The sequence below is a fragment of the Neofelis nebulosa genome, chromosome 1 (assembly GCF_028018385.1).
Source record: "Neofelis nebulosa isolate mNeoNeb1 chromosome 1, mNeoNeb1.pri, whole genome shotgun sequence".
Classification (NCBI taxonomy): Eukaryota; Metazoa; Chordata; class Mammalia; order Carnivora; family Felidae; genus Neofelis; species Neofelis nebulosa.
The window spans coordinates 192660393-192679575 of NC_080782.1; the positions used below are offsets into that span (position 1 = coordinate 192660393).

General features: G+C 32.5%; 1 protein-coding gene across 17 annotated transcripts in view; it reads left to right on the plus strand.

Annotated features, from left to right (window-relative positions):
* Positions 1–19183, plus strand: part of MYCBP2 (MYC binding protein 2) — a 285475-nt gene that overhangs the window by 212921 nt on the left and 53371 nt on the right. For 8 of the 17 annotated variants that reach the window (XM_058682354.1, XM_058682355.1, XM_058682342.1 and 5 more), the window contains 5 exons: positions 1817–2041; positions 2909–3041; positions 6762–6884; positions 9529–9708; positions 18900–19001. In XM_058682354.1, the coding sequence (XP_058538337.1) occupies positions 1817–2041; positions 2909–3041; positions 6762–6884; positions 9529–9708; positions 18900–19001 (763 nt within the window). The remainder of the gene's footprint in view (positions 1–1816; positions 2042–2908; positions 3042–6761; positions 6885–9528; positions 9709–18899; positions 19002–19183) is intronic. The other 9 variants (XM_058682345.1, XM_058682350.1, XM_058682349.1 and 6 more) reach the window with 6 other exon arrangements.

The following is a 19183-nucleotide window of genomic DNA, read 5'->3' on the forward strand; positions in this document are numbered from 1 at the left end:
TGTGTTCTGCTGAATGACCAAAGTTTGGAAATACTGTTATAACTTAATTAAATGCTCTAAATATATCAGTGAATACCAGTAAAATTGATTTTTCACTAAATCTACTAATATTTGCTTGTTATTTTTGACATCATACCATGTAACTTTTTAAAAACTGGTTGTAAATAGGACTAACTTGCCTCTTCCAACTATGAAATAGCCTGTATTTACTGAAACTGGTTATTCACAACTAGATATTTTTAAATGTTTACTGAAAACCTTGTTAGTGTGGTAGCACAGTTTAAAGTTTAGACCTGACCCTCCATTTTCATTTTGAGCACACTCTTTATTCATATGTAAGTTTTTATGAGTATATATGCATGGGTGTGTACAATGCATATTTTAAGTTTATTTTAGATTATAAATCTACATTTTTCAAGTATTATATTAAATGTAAATAAATATTGTCCATAGTATGTATTTATACACTTAAAAATTATTCATCACCACAATGAAATTAATAGAATATTATGTGAAGGTTAATAGTGGGTTAAAAATTTTCCCTGACCATATACTGAGTTAAAGTCCCAGGTACACAGAATTCTTGAATCTACATTTTTTTAACTTAAGAATTTCATTTTTAATTTTTTATTATAGAAAGGAAGACCCTTTAGTATGAGACTACTTAGAGGGATAGAGCTATTTAGTAGTATTTTATCTTGCATAAATAGTATATTAGTGTTTTTTCATTTTTATTCCATGTTTATGGTATTACTAAATATTAATTTAATTTTAATGCACTGTTTAAATAAGTGCCCCATTAGGGTCATCTTTTGTTGTATTTAAACATAAAATAATTTGTAGAGTCTTTACTACTGTATTTAAAAGTACAGTTTAAATCTGTTTTAAAGAAGTAATAATGACAATGGAAGAGCCCCCAGTGTGGAACTTTACTCCTTCGCAAAGAGCAAATATGAGAAGGTTATTATTTATCTTTATTGCATTCACATAGGGAACAATTTCATTCAGATTCAATAGAAAATTTAGGGCATGTCCTTTTCTTTCATTTTAGAAGTGATTCTTTTATATCTAAATGCATCGTATTTATGTAAAAATGCATCTTTGATATTAATCTCTCTAAAAGTATAATCTTTTTCTGTTAATAGCATTAATATATCATTGTTTAGTATTGGCCTAGCAGATCTAGCAGGACATCTTTATTTGTATTACATTAAGGAAGTATGAGTTGTTAAAATCTTATAAGCATTCTTATATTTATCCTTAACTAGTAAATATTAAGATGTAGCTATATTTTATGCACATTTTTTGTCATTGCTATCCTGTTTATAGACAAGTTTCTAGAATCTTCACACATGTTTTCTCTATTTGTAAGTAATTATTACAAAGTGGAAGGAAATGAAGATTTAGACTTTTTAACCTGTACCAACATACAGCAATGCAGTAATGATGATTCAAAATTATTCAGTTGTGGTTCACAGAGTATATTATTTTTGTTTTTCCTACTGTTTAATATTTCATTAAAAAATAAAAATAAAATCAAGTACTATATATTTCTTAAATTGTGGTGGGCAAAAGCCAGAGGCTCATTCGCTCTTTCTGCTATATTTTCTTCTCTTCTTTTAAATATTACTCAGCATTGAAACATTAAAAGATTCTTTGGTAGTCATGTTAATGTGTATACTTCAGTTATTTTTGGATATGTATTCTCTTATTTGATAGTATTAAAGACTTGCTGTAAAAGCTATTAATAATAGGATGTCGAAAGTGGTAATAGATTGTATTTTGTTTATTTTTTTTTTCCTATTCAAATTTTCAGGAACCTAAAACTAATACTGATGACTTTTTCAAAGATATAAACTCCTGCTGCCCACAGGAAGCAACAATGCAAGAACAAGATATGCCGTTCTTGCGAGGAGGGCCAGGCATGTACAAGGTAGTGAAGACGGGACCTTCCGGTCACAACATCAGAAGCTGTCCTAACCTTAGAGGTATCCCAATTGGAATGTTAGTTCTGGGAAACAAAGTCAAAGCAGTGGGAGAGGTATGGATTCTTGTAGCTTCATGACTTCTAAATTATCCCTTTTTAATATAATACCAGAGCATCTCTTTCTTCCAAAGGTTGCCATTTCCATCCCAGGTTTTTAAATGTTAATGTTCTTTATCCTTACTTGTAATGCAAATACTACTAACATCATTTTTCTGTGCTTCTTTTTTAAGTAATTTTATTCTCATAATTATCCTTCTGAAAACAGTATTTATATTAACAAAATGATTTGTATTGTATATATGAATGTTTGGTATGTACATATATCCTTTCATTATTATAAATGTACTATGATGTCATGGGTTAACAGCACTTTAAAATATTTACTATGAATTGGTATGGAGATGTGACATATACAAAGAGTTCATTTCTTTGTTCTCATTTATGTGTCTCACTGAAGTCCTGAGCAAATAAAACTTTTTAGTTAATGGTGGCATTTGCCTCAGCTGATGAGCTTGAAGATGTAGTGTGTCATGCTATTTCTCAGTGTCAGGGTCATTTTCAAGTTGTATTATAGACACTACCAATCTAAATAGTAGTTTGCTATGTTGGGATATGTTAGGTGCCAAAACAAAAAAAAGAGAGAGAGCGCCACGTGTTTTGGGGTAATGTGTAAAGTTATTTAGAGGTTGTCCTGTGCCTTAAAAGTTATTATTTTTACTGAAGTCATAAATAAGCAGCATTTTACAGAACTTTTTATTGATTTCTGTCTTACCTCAGGCTGTGGTCTTAATTTCAGAAACTAATTTCATGGTAACTTTTGGAATGATTACCCTATTCAAACACTTAAACTTTTTGCTGGTTTTCAGCCTGAGTACCCTGAAAGAATCAAGCCAATCAATCGTGCTTTTTGTTATGTGCTAGGTAACCAATTCTGAAGGTGCGTGGGTGCAGCTGGATAAGAACAGCATGGTAGAGTTCTGTGAGAGTGATGAAGGAGAGGCATGGTCCTTAGCTAGAGACAGAGGCGGAAACCAATACCTTCGACATGAAGATGGCAAGTTGGCTTAAATTTGTGATTTATTCTGATTAACCTTTGAAATGCAGAAGTAAACAACTTTTTTGTGTGTTTATTTTTTAAGTAAAGAGAAAAACTAAAGTTAAAAATTCTTACAATTCTTAAAATTTGTGAAAATAATGGGTACTCAGCACATGTACGAAGAGAGTTAAAAGAAAATGTGAAACATACGAATCCATCTTTGCAAACTATGTTTTCTTTTTTTTCCCATTGATGTAGATTTGTATGACTCCTTATTCTATGCCAGTCCAGGATTGAATGTTTTACCTTTTTTTTTTTAACCACTAGATGGAAGTTCACTTTTCAAATTGTCAATCATAGTACTTCTCCTAGGCAATTTCATTGGATTTAATTTTGTCTCAGGATAGGAGCATTGGATAAATGCATAGCATCTTTTGGGGGGTTCCTATTTTGTTGTTAGAGTTTCAGCTTTCAACTTCATCTTTTTCAATAATCTCAGTTAATAAAAACTTTTCTTTATTGTCCCCTTCTCTTCATTCTCCTGGGACAAAAACATGGTTCTTCCAAGTTCAGACCATGTCATCACTTGGGTGAAGCTTTAACTGATCCTTACAGAGTCAAGAATTCCAAGTTCCTAAAGAACTATATTTACCGCTAGAATAAAACTGATATCATACTGAAGTTAATTTTTATTTCTTTATATCGAGATTGTGAGTCACTTGTGGACAGGCACAGGGTTCTTAATCTTTGTATTCCTGGTTCTGAAACAGTTTTGGCACTTCATTGCATATTAAGTTTTGTAAATACAAGTTGAATCACAAAAATATTAGGACATCAAAATAAGTGGATAAGTCAAGCATAGATTTTTTTCTTCCAAATCCTAAAATTTATAGGAAAAGGTCAGATAAATGAAAGAACATGCGTATTTATCCAAAAGAGAATAAATACGTAGTATTTACCATCCAAGAGGCAATATGGCCATAAGTATAAATAGATCTTTTAAAAGTTTGAAACTTCATGAATGACAGAGTACATTTAGACTACAGTAAAACCTTGGGTTGCACATAACTTGTCCTGTGAGTGTTCCACAAGGCAAGCAAACATTTATCCTAAATGTTAACTTGATAAATGAGCGATGTCTTGCAATACAAGTAGTACCTGACGCCGAATGTCACATGATCACAACTTAGCCAGTGGTTCTTGAAATTTGCTTTGATATACGACTGCTTTGGATTACAAGCATGTTTCCAGAACAATTATGCTCATAAACCAAGGTTTTACTGTATTAACAGTATACATTAAACATTTTTCCTTTTTTTCCCCACAATAAGCCTTTGAATAAGTTCTATAATTTTCATTTTACAGGTAAGGAAACTAAAGGTCATGGATTTGAAATGACTTTTGCCTGTGGTTATATAGCTAGATGTATGGCAGATGTATTACCTGAGCCAGAAACTGCATTTGTATTTGAGATGCTGTGCTCATTCCAGCACACTACTCTGTGTCAGTAATCATTGAATAGAATCTGAGAACCTGCTACTTCCCTTGTCTTTACAGACACACTTCGTAATCACAGCTGATGTGATTGTAAAATAATGTTCTGGGTTGGTATACCTATTCTTCATTATGTTGTGAGAATGAGAACGGCTTCATTTGATGAAACTTAGACATTTTACAAAATAACCTTCCCATTTATAATATACTTAATATATATATTACATATTCAGAAGTTCCTAAACATTTCCACTATATATGCATATTCTGATATAAATGAAAATACATAAAGTGAGGTCAGCTTTATATAAGACATAGGTAAATAATATGAGAATGGTTTGGGTAACTATCCAAGTAACTTCCTAGCTTAATTATTTTTTTAACTGTCAATATAGCTTAAGTGTAAGAGTGAACTTTGGAGCTGGACTGCTAGGGTACAGATACCAGCGCCACAGCTTTTCAGTTGTGTAACCTTGGCCAAGTTAACCTGACATCTCTGTGCTTCAGTTTTCTCATTTACAAAATGAAAATAATTTATAAGTTCCATATGAAATCCAAATGAACAAATAATAACATAAAACTAGCAGATGGTAAGGTTAGCTGTTATGATTAAAATGTAAAATGCCCTCTACACTGAAGACTGAGTTTTAAATGGAGAGTTTTATTTCTATGTACTTAGAAGGTAGGCGGTTCTTCTTAGTTAAAATGCTTCTTAAATTAGTATATTATTTCTGCTAAGTAAGATATTCAACCCTAAAAGCAGTGTAAGAGAAGTTTAAATTTCTCTCTATCAACACTTAATGGTCCTTTGCTCTTATATAAAGTGATGTTAAGTTTTTAACGTAAGACCTGGGGTGATCAGGAAAAAGTGTTAAGAAGTTAATGCCTGAAAATCACTACGATTAGTTGATGTTGTATCCAAATAGTCTGCTTGTCGATATTAGTATGTAACTGTATTTAATGTGGAAGTAAGAGGATTTGGCACTATAGTAATTTGTATGAGGTAGTTAGAAGTACAACAAAACTTTGCTCTTGGTAAAAATTATTTCTAGGTCTTTGATATTTGCAAATAAAGCTAGTAGGCAAAGTTACTCGTCTGGTTAAAAACAGACCTTATACTTGATGCTGAGACCATTCTGAGTCTAGAGGGTAAGAGGGATGCTGTCTTTCCCGTTCAGATTAGTGTCCCTGAGTATTTTCCAGAAAACCTATTCCACTGCTGAAATATCTGACACTAAACACTATTGCCTAAGGGAAGTGCTGGGGGATTGACTTCTTGAAAAAAGTCTAGAAATGTAAGTGAAAGGAAAATGTAAGTGGAAGAAAACACCACATTTTCTAGTTCCATTTTCTTTTTGAAGAGATCTTGATTTCTAAAAAATATACTCAAGACTTCATTATCTGTAAAGTTGTTTTGATAGAATAGATACTTTTTCTCCTTTTACCTTGCATTTGACAGATTTTATTTTGCCCTTTTTTAGCTGGCATTAATATGACTATTGAATTATGGTATTTGTGTTTTTAGTATTATATCATACAAGGTCTTATGGCCATCTCATTGATAATAAAGGATACCTTAGTTTATTAATTTATGTTGTAAACTGGATAAAATACTTGCCTTTTTTCCTTGAAATAAGAATTATGATACATTTATTGACTTGAGCATGTGTGAATAGCTCTATGTGACCTGATTTATCATCCTTTCATTTAGAGGAAATGTCCTTATATAATAAGTAAAAATAAGTTAAAAGTTAAATTTTCCACAATTTTTACATTCAGAACTAAAAATATTTTGTATATTAGCATTCAAATAGGAAAAAAAAGAGCATATATTTAGACATTTCTACTTGAGTGCTAATATACAAAATATTTTGATTTCTGGTTTATTGGGTACCCATTTTTATTTTATAAAGTGCTCTTGTATAAATCTGTCACAAATTGGAGCTCCTGGTCCAAAAATACTAGTATGCATTCAATGATGTATCCAGCCACAATAAAAGTAAATTGGCTTCATAAGACCATATCCAGTTTCTAAGTTTCACTGTGTATTTAATAATGAAAACAAAGATTTGTCGTATAATTTGTCAGTATCAATGACCTAATTGTTAGACTTATTATCAAATCTAAATGTGAGGTTTTAAAATCTAACCATCATAAAGTCTTTCTTGGCAACTTTCTCTTCATTCTATGAATAGGGGAATAGCATATAAGAAACTAATTTTATAGCTGTGTCTTTTATTATAGAACAAGTTCTTCTGGATCAAAATTCTCAGACTCCTCCTCCAAGCCCTTTCTCAGTGCAAGGTTTTAATAAAGGGGCAAGTTGCAGTGCCCAAGGATTTGATTATGGACTTGGAAATAATAAAGGTAGGTGTTTGAAAGTGAGTCTTTTACCTACCCAACTTTAATATTTGTATTACCTTCTCTTTTAACCATTTTTATTACTGTTCACCCACAAAACGTTATTAAAGTTTGTTCCTAGAAAACTAACAATCAAAATGTTTGCAAAGGTGTTCTTTTAGAGTGTCATTTTTACCAGTTTTAGCTTATGTTTGTAGTTTTTGCTTATTTGCTCCTATTTAAAGATACTCACTGTGAATTCACATCATAAATTCAATGACACTGTATCTAGTAAAAGAACTATTGTTTTTATCATTCACTTATTATTAATAGTGTTAATGAGCAAAAGGGAACCTTCCACAATGATCCATTTAAAATCAAAACGTTTTAAGTAATATTACATGTCAGCTTTATTACATACACATGGTTTTGAATGTTTAGCCAAGTTATCTTAGTTAATTTAGAATTATGTGAAATAGGCTATATTCGGGTTTGGTATGTGTAATGAAATCAGAAAGTTGTAAAAAGGAAAACAAAAACCCCAAGCCAAAGAAATAAAATGTGTATAGCTGGTTTTGTCTGCAGTATTAGAAGAGACCAACATGATGGACGATCCAAACAATAATTATTTCAGAATAATTTATACTTGCATTTCATCTAAAATTCAGACACATTCCTTTTCTTTTCTATACATATGATCCTGACTCCTTCTAAATCAGCATATTGTCAGCAAGTAGCTTACAAGTGGGATGATGGGTAGGAGGGAGAAGATAGCCTACATGGAAATAATTTTACTGTAAAATGTCATTTACACTAATTCATAGGATTTGATTTCGAGGAACAAATACAGCATCATTAGACTTGCAGAGCAAATGAAATAATGAAATCATCAATAAAATGCAAAATGACATCAATGTAGAGGAGATATTCAGTTTAAAATAAAACCACATGTTGTTTGATATCTTTATTGCTTTCCACAAAGTATTTATGTGAAAGAAGCCTAGCTACAAGATTTCCTTTTGGCTTTTCCTACTCTATTGTGTTGGTCTATCCTGCAGACTTGGGGACTGCCTGCTTGCTCATTTCTGGTAGCTCAGATTGCAACTAACTTGAGCTAGACCTTCATACTTAAGTAGGGGAAATTCTTGATGGTGTTTTCTTCATGTCCTTTTCTCTCTCCCATTATCAATCCTTAAATTAAAATCTCAGTGTTTATTTACTACTACTCTACTTCATTAGTAGTCTGTTTTAGAGCCATGTTTAATTCAAATTGTATGCTGTCAGTCTCTAAAGTGTCTAAATTGTACTGGTGGCTCTCACTTTAAATCAGTCTTCAAAATATAATTTACTTAAATATCGTAGGAATTTAAATCAACTTTTAAGAGACAAACATTGCTGAGAACATTTGTTATTAAATAGAAATAATGAAGGACCGCTTTTTAAAAGTGTAATTTTTGCTTACATTGTTCGTATTTTTTAATAGGCTTTTAAAATACTTAGATGGTGCAAAGGAATATTAAGAAACAAATCTAATTAAATATATCTGACCTTTGTTAATGAACTTACCTTTAAACTAATTCCCATTTTTTAACTGTTTATACTGTCCAAGATCAAGAAATTTTTTTATAAAAATTCTTTATTCTTAATTCTATAAAATTCTTCATAATTTCTAAAATCCTTCCTGATATCTACAACATAAATTTTTGAAGAGTGGACATATGTAGCTATGTATACAGTTCTTTCCATATAAGTCTATTCTTTCTTGCTGTTTCATTTGAAGTCTTCACTTAAGAAACTTTATTATATTTAGGGAATATGGCTGGAAAGGTACTGTGTTCCAGTTTTTACATCAACTAATCTAGATATATTTTTTCTTCTTCTCTTTTTCAGTATTTAAACTAATATATATAATCTCCTAAAGAAGAAGCTAAGGATCATCCATCTAATTATATTGTTTCATAGTTTTAAAAATACTTTTCTGTTAAAGTCCTGTGTATGTAATTTCAAGGGAGAATGTCAGAATTCATACTTGAGATACTATTCCAATTAGATAGCTCATACTCCTTTTTATCTTATAAGTCTTAAAGATTGTTATATTATCCATCCAAGCAAAGGAGCTCATGCTTTAAGAAGTATAATTTCTTTGGCAGTAACAATTTAAAAAAAGAAAATAATAATTTATTAACTCTAATGTAAATATATTACTAAGTTAATAACATATACTTTGCCTCCCTTCAGTTCCACATTTACTTAAAAAAACATTTTCATATTATTTGCTTATTTTCTGCATGAAGAGTACTGCATATGAGGTGGAGTTATTTAGTCATTTATTAGGTATTATGTAGAAGACATCATTTGCTTAGATCTCAGTTTACACTTGTATGATATTGAGTCAACCTCTCTATCATAGATTCTTCATAGACTCTGAATTCCCCCACACTGCTGCTCAATGTTGTGTGTAAATTTTCATGAATTTGTTTTCATAGGTGGGCTGTTATATAAGATTATTAAAACAACATAACAACATTTGGTCCCTAATTTGAGAATAATGATCACCAACTTCCACTCATTCCTGAGTTGGCATAGTTTTATTTAGTGTTTAACTTTATCTGAATGTCATAAAGCACCATATTCTTTGCCATTTTGGATGTTAATTAATAACAAGTTGTAGTTTTGACTGTTTTGCCCACTGCAGGTGACCAACTGAGTGCCATATTGAATTCCATTCAGTCTCGGCCCAATCTCCCAGCTCCTTCCATCTTTGATCAAGCTGCAAAACCTCCCTCTTCCCTAGTCCACAGCCCATTTGTGTTCGGACAGCCCCTTTCCTTCCAGCAGCCTCAGCTTCAGAGTAAGTCTGTCAGCCTTACCTGCCTCATCAAACCATTTCTGAAGCTTTGTTCTGAGTTGTTTATCAGTTACTAATTATTTATCAACTCACTTGACTGATTTTATTTCATGAGGATGTTATCCCTTTCCACATTTTTGAAGGATTTAAGCTATTCTGAGCTAAGACATTGTGCAGCTAAGACATTTGTTTTTTAATCACACATTTTTTTTATTAAGTATAGTTATTAAAGTATGGCTATTATGCTCTCTACTCTAATTCCAGCATAAACAAATACATACATAAAGCATGTTAAGAAAAACATTTCATTTAAATTTTTTTATATAAAATGCATGACTATACTAAGCATCACTTACAGAGCTAACTTTCATTGTTTTACACTGGATTTTTGTTACTGAGGGATGCCCCAAGAGAATAGACCTATTTCACTATACCAATGGGTAGAGGATAGGTGGTACGGGGCAGGTTTGTTTGTTTCTTTTAAGTGAATTTGGTATCTGTGAAATGTATAGCAACTTGAGGTTTCCAGATTTTCTCAAATTGTTGTTTCTTCTCTTGCTTTTTTTGTTGTTGTTGTTGTTGTTTTTCTTGTTCTTAATGTGTTAAAGTGATTATTTGATTTTAGCTATGCCTTCTAAGATTGCTCTAGCCCTCCATCCATGATGTAATTCACATTGGTCTGGAAAATAGACCCAAACAATTTACACATAACCAAGTGTTCTTTTTTTTTTTTTTTTTTTAAACTTCTTGAGGCCTCCACATAAACTTCTCAAAGCTTCTTGTGGTATGACAGCCAATATATTCTTCTTGGCTTTCAGTTCATATATCGGCTGTACAATATATAAACGTATTCACTGAATGAGATAATTCAACATTTTTTTTTTTTTTTTTTTTTTTTTTGGGACAGAGAGAGACAGAGCATGAACGGGGGAGGGGCAGAGAGAGAGGGAGACACAGAATCGGAAACAGGCTCCAGGCTCCGAGCCATCAGCCCAGAGCCTGACGCGGGGCTCGAACTCACGGACCGCGAGATCGTGACCTGGCTGAAGTCGGACGCTTAACCGACTGCGCCACCCAGGCGCCCCTAAATGAGATAATTCATGAAAGTCCCAGATCATGCAAATAATGTTACTCATTAGGATATTATTATCTACCTTAGATAAAGAGTATACAAGAATATAAACTTTTCTGGGATTGCACTACACATTAGGCAAGTTTAATGAAATTAAGTAGTTTGGAAATATAAGTAGTATCACTTTCTAGCCAATCATTGTCTATATATATGGATATTGAATGTGTCTTAAAAGAATTTCAAGGAAATATGACAGTGTCATGTGTGAGAAGTAGCTTTTTCCTTCTTTGGTAAGCATTACAGATGAAGGAAAGAGAAGTGACAACTTAAGCTGTTTACTCATTTAATGAAGCAATAGTTTTTTTACATTTATATATGCCCAGATTGCAGGAAGTCTTAAAGGTAAAGACAAGAGAAAAAACAAAAAGGAAAAAAATCATAATTAGGCAGAAAATCCATATTAGATATAAAATTTCAAACAGGAAATGACTCTGATAATGTCATAGCAGCAGCAGACAACAGAAAAAAGTAAGGACATTTTTGTTCTACACAAAAAGTCATTTCAAGTCTTCTCAAAAACAAAAAAAAAGGAAGAAAAGAAAAGTGTAATTATTTTTGTTTTACCAAATTATCTAATAAAATATTTCAAAATATAAAGACCATAATAAAATCAGGCTTATTTCTCTCAAAGAATAATAGGTTTCCAACTGACATTGTGTCAAAATAATTGTATGCATCTTGTGTCTGAGTGTTATCAGTACCACTGCTTTCTTTTACCACCGTCTTGGAGCAAATTTGAAATCATGGCCTGAACATATCTCAGTTACCAGTTTTCTGAATCATCGTTTGTCTCTATTCCAACAGTGGGAATTATGTAGCTCTTTCTTCTAAACCTCTTAGTTCTCATCAGAATATCACTGAAGTTTGACTTTACAAATTCCAGAAACCAAAATTCTTAATTTTTAGTATGACCAAAAAAAAAAAAAAAAGTATGGAATCTAAAATAGTTTTAATATTTTGGAAGTAAGTTTGAATGGTATTCATCACATCATATTAGGAAAATTAAATATGGCAGAGTGTGCTTATTGTTAAGACTACCTGAGTAAGGTATTCTTTCCTGAACTTCACTGCCATCCATCACACCGCAGTTCACCTCGCTTTAGAAGATGGCTACAGGGGCACAGAGGGGGCACGCTCTCTCTCTCTAAGTAAATAAACTTTAAGAAAAAAAAACAATAGAAGACGGCTACATACTGAACTTCTCATTACTAACTAGTAAAATGAGAATCACTGTTGTCTTACACATTTGTGATACTAAAAGAAAACATTATGTATAGGGGACTATATCTACTAATTTTTTGCTTATATTGATAGTCACTGCTATGTGCTAAACACTGTATTTAAACACTTTAATACATCCTCATTTAAGATAATGTCTCCATTTTACAGGTAGGGAAACAGAAGCTCGGTAGAAATGGTTTTCCCTAAAAATAACATGGTAAAATGGTAAAGCCAGAGTGTGAGACCAGTTCTACTGACTACAAAGGCCATGTTTTAAATATTCAGCTTTGCGTACTGATGAGTAAAGCTGCCAAAACTGGCCTTTGATACATATTTTTAAAATTTCTGCCTACATTTGTCCTGGCACCGAGTCTAGAGTATTAGCTTTGTTTGGGTTGTTTATTTATACTTTATAGTTTAATTTTCAGAATGTAGCATAGTTGGAGAGGAAAAAAAGATTTCCTAAATGTCATAAGTCAAGTTCCCGGTTAAGTATACAAACTCTACTTAGACATATATAAACTGCCTCATATGTTAACTTTATTTAGAACCTCTATGAGTGTAATTATCAATAATTCTTTAGTTTTGTTTTCCCAGAGGCATAACTTTCACTAATCTTTGGAATTGGTACTTATTTTGTTACATGAAAATAATTTGGTACTTTTTTATAGTAGCAAACTTACATATACACACATATTATTTGAACTTTCTAGTGAAGTAGAATAATTACAGAAATAAAATTACAAATTTTCCTTGTCTTATGTGTGTATAGGTCTGAGGGAGGGAGAGAAGTGTGTATATAGGCTTTTTCTTTACTGTTCTATAATTTACTTTTTTATTTCCAATTATCAGTAAGATTTTGCAATAGGGTTCTAGTGAACTGAAGTTATGAATGATATCTCTGCCATTACTCTGTAAGAATAATTCACTGCTTATTTTCACTGTCTTTATTCATTCCTTTTAAAGTATCATTTTCTGTCTCATAGCCCCTGACAGGGTCTTACACATCATAGGCATTGGAGGAATATTTATTGGCTCTAGATGACTAAGATTATCACTTTCTTCTGTGTAAACCATGAATTTAAGATCATGTGTTTCTTGTTATTTTATGCTAGGTATTCCAATATTAGAGTATATGTTCAAAGAAGAGGAAGAATGTTTCAGTACTAATTAAAACCACTATAATATGACAATACAAAGTCTAATAATTCTGAGTTTATACTGAGTAATGATAATTAGGAGTTTATACCTAAGCAAGATCCTCCAAAACTGAAAAACTTCCAAATGACTGAGGCATTTAAGATCTACTGTCCAGGAGGCCTAATAGTTTGTTTTCATTTTTCTTGTGGAAAAAATGGTAATTAGGACAATTTACTATTCTCCCAGACATTTTCAATATGTAACGTATGTCAAAATAACAGTACTTTCAAGCCCAGATAGGAAACCTCTAGGTTATCTTGCAACAAGTTTTTCTGTTATACCTGTATGCCACATTCTTAAATGAGACAGAACATTTGCTACATGTGACTTAAAATGTCCACTTGAGTATCTGCATGCATATTTATTTAGGTTTGAGAATACCAATATATACTAAAGCACCGTGTTCATTGTAGAGATGGAAAGAAATGATGGAAAGAACTTAAAACTCAGATTTCCTTTTCAGCCACTCACTGGCTTTATTTAGGTAGGTTATGTGACACAGCTGAGCCCTTTTTACCTCATCCATAAAGCGGGGTGCCCAGTAAATGTTATCACTTGATATCATTATTGCCTTTTGATGCAAGCACTTACCATCTGTTATGCTCCTAGGAAGACTAGAAGAAATCACAGCCTGAGAGCGAGCAGTTTATTCTCAGTGTGGAGGAGTAGCAGGAAGGAATTTGGAAAGGGACAGTTGAGGTTTCCTGGCTTCTCCTCGGTTTACATTTTTACAGTATAACTTTATTATTTGTCTTGAGGTCGATTCTTCATAGAGTAACACTATGTTGAAATATTAGTATGAATGTTAGTATAAAGGCCAGCTTTGTTTCCAAGACCTAGAGGTCATTTCTGTCCTGCATTATAATCATACCACAGAATTTGTCCATTTGTTTACTTGCCTCCTGTGAAGGTGTGGCATGGATGGAACCTTGGATTTATGTGCCTACTCTTTTCTTCTCTCTTCAAACAGAAGTATCTTATCCTAAAAACCTTTTCGTTTTGTTTTCAGTTTTAGCTGTCTTTGTACTACATAAGTGTTATATCCTTCTGAAGGCAGGACATGGTTACATGTCTGATTTCTCTGATCTGTAGTTACCGTTTTTAACTTTGCAACTAATAAGATTTGTGGAGAGCCAGATTTTTATTTTTAATAGCATCTTCAGCCCTCCTGTGCCTCACATTATTGGCTTAAGGAGTAATAGTTAACCTTTTCATGGAATGTTTTGAAGTTATTCTTTCTCACGCCTAGTATATATACACATCAAATTTTGCTCAGAATTTTCCTTGGTCAGCCATCACAAACTCTGAAATGATATGCTTTTCCTTAATCTTGTATATTCCGTAACCATAGTTACTTGGAATTTACTGTGTATTCAGTAATATGCTCTGAGTATGTTTTATGTAGGTGCAGTTTTGTCTAGAAGTCATCTAGACACATGTTGTGTTTGGGGGGTTATCCACCTTAACAGAGTTTCGTCATCTTCCTTCCGACTTTCCTATGTAGGTTAATGTTATTTTCTAGTGAAAAGCTTATTTCTGTTTTATCGTTCACTTGGAAATTTTATTCCAGCTTTCATTATTTTATAATTCATTTAGTTATACTAAGATTTATGTGAGTAAGTTTTATTTCCTATTCCATTTCTTAAGCTCCCGTAGCATTCACATAATTCCACTTTTCTTCTGATTCCGGATGTACTGATTATGCAGTGATAATTGTTATCTAAAGCTGTCAGTCCAGACAGCTGCTAGCTAAGAGTGTGTAATAATTACTATCACTTTATTTTAAACTCTCCAAAATATTACTAGACAGAAGTGGGAATAATAATTATACTTAATTACATTTATTTTTTATCTGCATTTTGTTCAGTTACTGTCATCTTTTGACTATGTTGAATGTTTATATATTGTCTCAAGAACCAATAAAGTAGTTTTTATTATTTTTAAAAGTAGGTATTTTTAAAATAAATAATTGCCAAATATCAAGTTAGACTTAACCATTTGCTGCCTATTATAGGCATCAATAATGTCAAAAATATCTGATATTCTATTCAGAGCAGAATATAAATGTACAGTGAAATTTAAATCAGGTGAAGAAGGTCAGGAACACTGTCCCTATCATTCTTCTATAAACCCAGTGAAATTTTATAATCATTGCTTGGAAAAGATCTATAGAATTAGATTTCTTTCTTATATCTTAACAAATACATGTACACACACATAAATGTAGGTATATATAATCATGGACAGAATACAGTGAAATTTGAGCATTGTCATAGATATATTTATAAAACTTTCTCAAGTTCTTTCAAATATCTATGTTAGGATTGCATTCAGTAATTCTAGGACTAAAAAATGTATAACCGCTGTACTGCCTCCTTGATATTGAGAACTAGAAGACCCAAAAAGTAAAAATAGATGAAGTTTATTTCTGCCAGTTATTTGTAGCCTCCTTTGAGATGTTCTGTGGAAAAAATTCCATCACTATTACTTCCCCTGTTTGAGTCTCAGGATAGTGATATGGGTGATGTGATTAGACACCTGACCTCCTGAATATAATGTATTTCTACTGCCCTTTCTAATATTCTGTTTAATATTTCTGATCATTGCTTATTGTTGACTTAACATTGAAAAAGAATATATGGGGGCACCTGGGTGGCTCAGTCGGTTAAGTATCCGACTTCAGTTGGGGTCATGATCTCATGGTTCACGAGTTTGAGTCCCACATCAGGCTCTGTGCTGACAACTCAGAGCCTGGAGCCTGCTTCAGATTCTGTGTCTCCCTTTCTCACTGCCCCTCCACCACTTGCACTCTGTTTCTCTCTCTCAAAAATAAACATTAAAAAAAAGAAAAAGAATATATCTCCCTTTTAAATCTCAGAACTGCAGTTTTGTGTACTGCCACCAGATTGTGACCTATGCCTTGATTCTTCCAGTTTATGTTCCCAGGAGCAAGGTCAAGTTTCTCATATTCACAGCAGAACCACAATTTGTCCTTGTTAAACTGAAATGAGAATGCTTTCCTTATTAAATATTAAAGTTATATGTTTTTTTTTATTAGTAGCATCTAGGGAGTGATTTTTTAAAATACAATTCACAGTAGACTCTCAAAGTTGCTGTGATCAGAAAATGAACTAAGTAAGTACTCCAGGGAACTTAATAGTTGGGATCCAAAACAAAGAAGACAAAGAATAAATGACATATGAAGAACCTTGTTGTTAATAAGGGGATATTTTATGCCAGATAGACAACATTGACTTCATTGAGTACTGGAGAAAAATCTTGTTTTTTATATTGTTACTATTCTCTTTAGTGAACTGTATGTTGTACCAAAAAGAATCAAAATTCCCCAGAGGTGAATTTGATAATTGTTTGTTTTGCCTATAAAATGAGATTTTAAAAAGAACATGATTATTTAGTTTCCAACAAATTGCCTGAAAGTTAATCAATGTTTTTTCTTTTGTTCATAGATACCAATGTATGTCTTAAGGATTGCTTCTCTTTTTAAATTGAAAAATGTAAATCTTTTAAAAAGTTAACTATATCAGACTATGTTCAAATATGAGCAAATTTTGTAAAAATTAAATGTGTAGAACAATTGTCTGTCCCAGCTTAATTTTAACAGCCTTTTTTAGACTTTCAAAAAATGTTAGGAATTCAATCTTTATAGGCTTTGTAACACAGTGAAGAGACTCCAGAGCTGTTCTGGTTTTAAAACCTCTTCCAGGACTTTGTCCTTAAACCTCAAACATCTTATCCTACAAATGTCCTTGTTTTTCACATTTATGTTTATAGGTGCTTCTAATTATGATAGTATTCTGATTTCTGCTTCTATGTCCTCTTGCTAAACCCTGTCTTCACAGATTTTGGCAGGCAAGCCACAAGAGTGTATCCTTACATTCGCAGGTTGAATTCCCCTTGAATTAATTCTCCAGTGGAAAGCTGGTACCCTCCTAACTGCTATTTTCAGTGAGAGTTGCAGACTTTGTAGTAAATGAGATTTAAATAGCATGAGAATTCCTTTTGCAGCACCTGGTACCTTTGGGTTTTTATAGAGTTCAGAAAGAGGTTTGCTCAAAAACATTAAAAATTTAACATTTTTTCAAATTTAGGTGAAGATGATTTGAGGGCATGTTTGTCACATTTCTCCATACATTCCTGCTTTTCTCTCTTGAACCCACTCCAAGGGGTCCTTGCCGTTGTCCTTATTCACAGAAATTACTCTAGTCTCTTTTGTTTTGCTAAGCTCAGTCTTCAGTTCTCAGATCTCATGTTATTGCTGTATCAGCAGTGTGTTGACAGAGTGATGGCTCTTTTTTCCCCTGAAATACCTTCTGCTGGATATTTCCTACCTCATTGACTATTCATTTCTCTTTTCTGCATCCTCCTCTGTTCTGTCTTCCTAGGAATGTCCCAGGGCTTTGTCTCTTCTGGACCCCACTCCCTAACTGGTCCTCTCCAGGCATGGAATGTCACTCAGCATCTGCATGCTTGTGGCTCCCGAGTTCATCACCACTTGACCTAGTATATATTTGCTTGTTGTCTCTCCTTTTACCTGAGGATAAGTTCCATGAGAGCATGGACTTTATATCTATTCATCTCTTTATCTTCAATTTTCAGAATAATGTCTGACATGTAATACATAGTCCATACCTTGCAGGGAGTGACCTCTTGGTTTTTGAGTAGTCCATCTTTAATCTTGGCCACACTAATGAATCAGTCAATTATTACTTTTCCTTTTCGAGAAAAGTGTATGTTGTATCCAATTTTTTATTTCACGAACAAGAAAGCTATCCCCTTACTACTTTCTTTCAGCTCAGTTGATTTAATTGCTGTGAGTTAAAATTTCAAATAAAATGGATGTTTTTTCAGATTTAGATAGAGCCTTTTTTTTAGCATACAACTTTGAAAAGACTACAATTTAGGGGTTCTATTAATTATTTGAAAAAAAGATAATTTTAAGTACTTCATTTTCTGCATGGTAAAATCATTAATGTGTCTAGCATTTTTCAGTGACTTGTAAATTTTCTTTGCTTTGTTTGTGTTGCAAAACTTTTTATGAAACAAAATTTGGTATCTCAGTAATAAGCTTTACAGAACAAACACTAAATATAGGGAGTAGCACTAACATTGCCCACTGAAAATGGACTCAGAAAAGTAGTCAACCCTATATGTTTCCATACATATTGGAAAAATCATAATCGTGTGTCCATACAGAAAACCAGGTGACAGTAGCTATGCTAAACTGTAAGTAATGCTTCTGTATCTCCCACTATTTACAAAAGAAAAAAAAATTTACTTATAAACTTTTATTTATAAGTAAATGAGCACCAAAGAAAAGAAAACTGAGTTAAAGAAATATTAGTCTAAAAGAAATGTTCAATTTTGATTTATGAGAGCAATGAGCCTTACTTAGCTTTTAATGCATTTTGAGCTATCTTTACTAATTTAAACCAGTTTGACCTTTGTGTTCAGTTTTAATTTTAGAGAAATATAAACCTGTTGAAAAATTTAGCAGAATATGAACTTTTTAATAAGGTGATTGTGCATACCATTTGAAATGCTTTGTTTCTGCTTGTGTTCTCTGCTGAATTTTTTTTCCATTGAATCTGTGCTGCTTCTTTGCCAATGTTTTCCACTATAGAATCTCCATCTCACAACCTTGCTTCTCGTGAGCGCATTTACAAAAATTATGCTGTAGCTGGGCCTGCCTCTGCTCTCTCATCTCTGTCTCACAAACTCAAGGGTGGGTATGCGTGCATTCACTGATGGGCCATTCGTAATGAACATGGGAGGTTTCAATAAAGAAGTTTTATTAGTTCACCTCAGTCATTTCCATCCCATTCCATTTTTTAAGATTAAAGTTTATCATTTTATTTAAAATTTGATATTTGGGGTAATTTGTGTTGTGTCTATTCAGTATTGTAG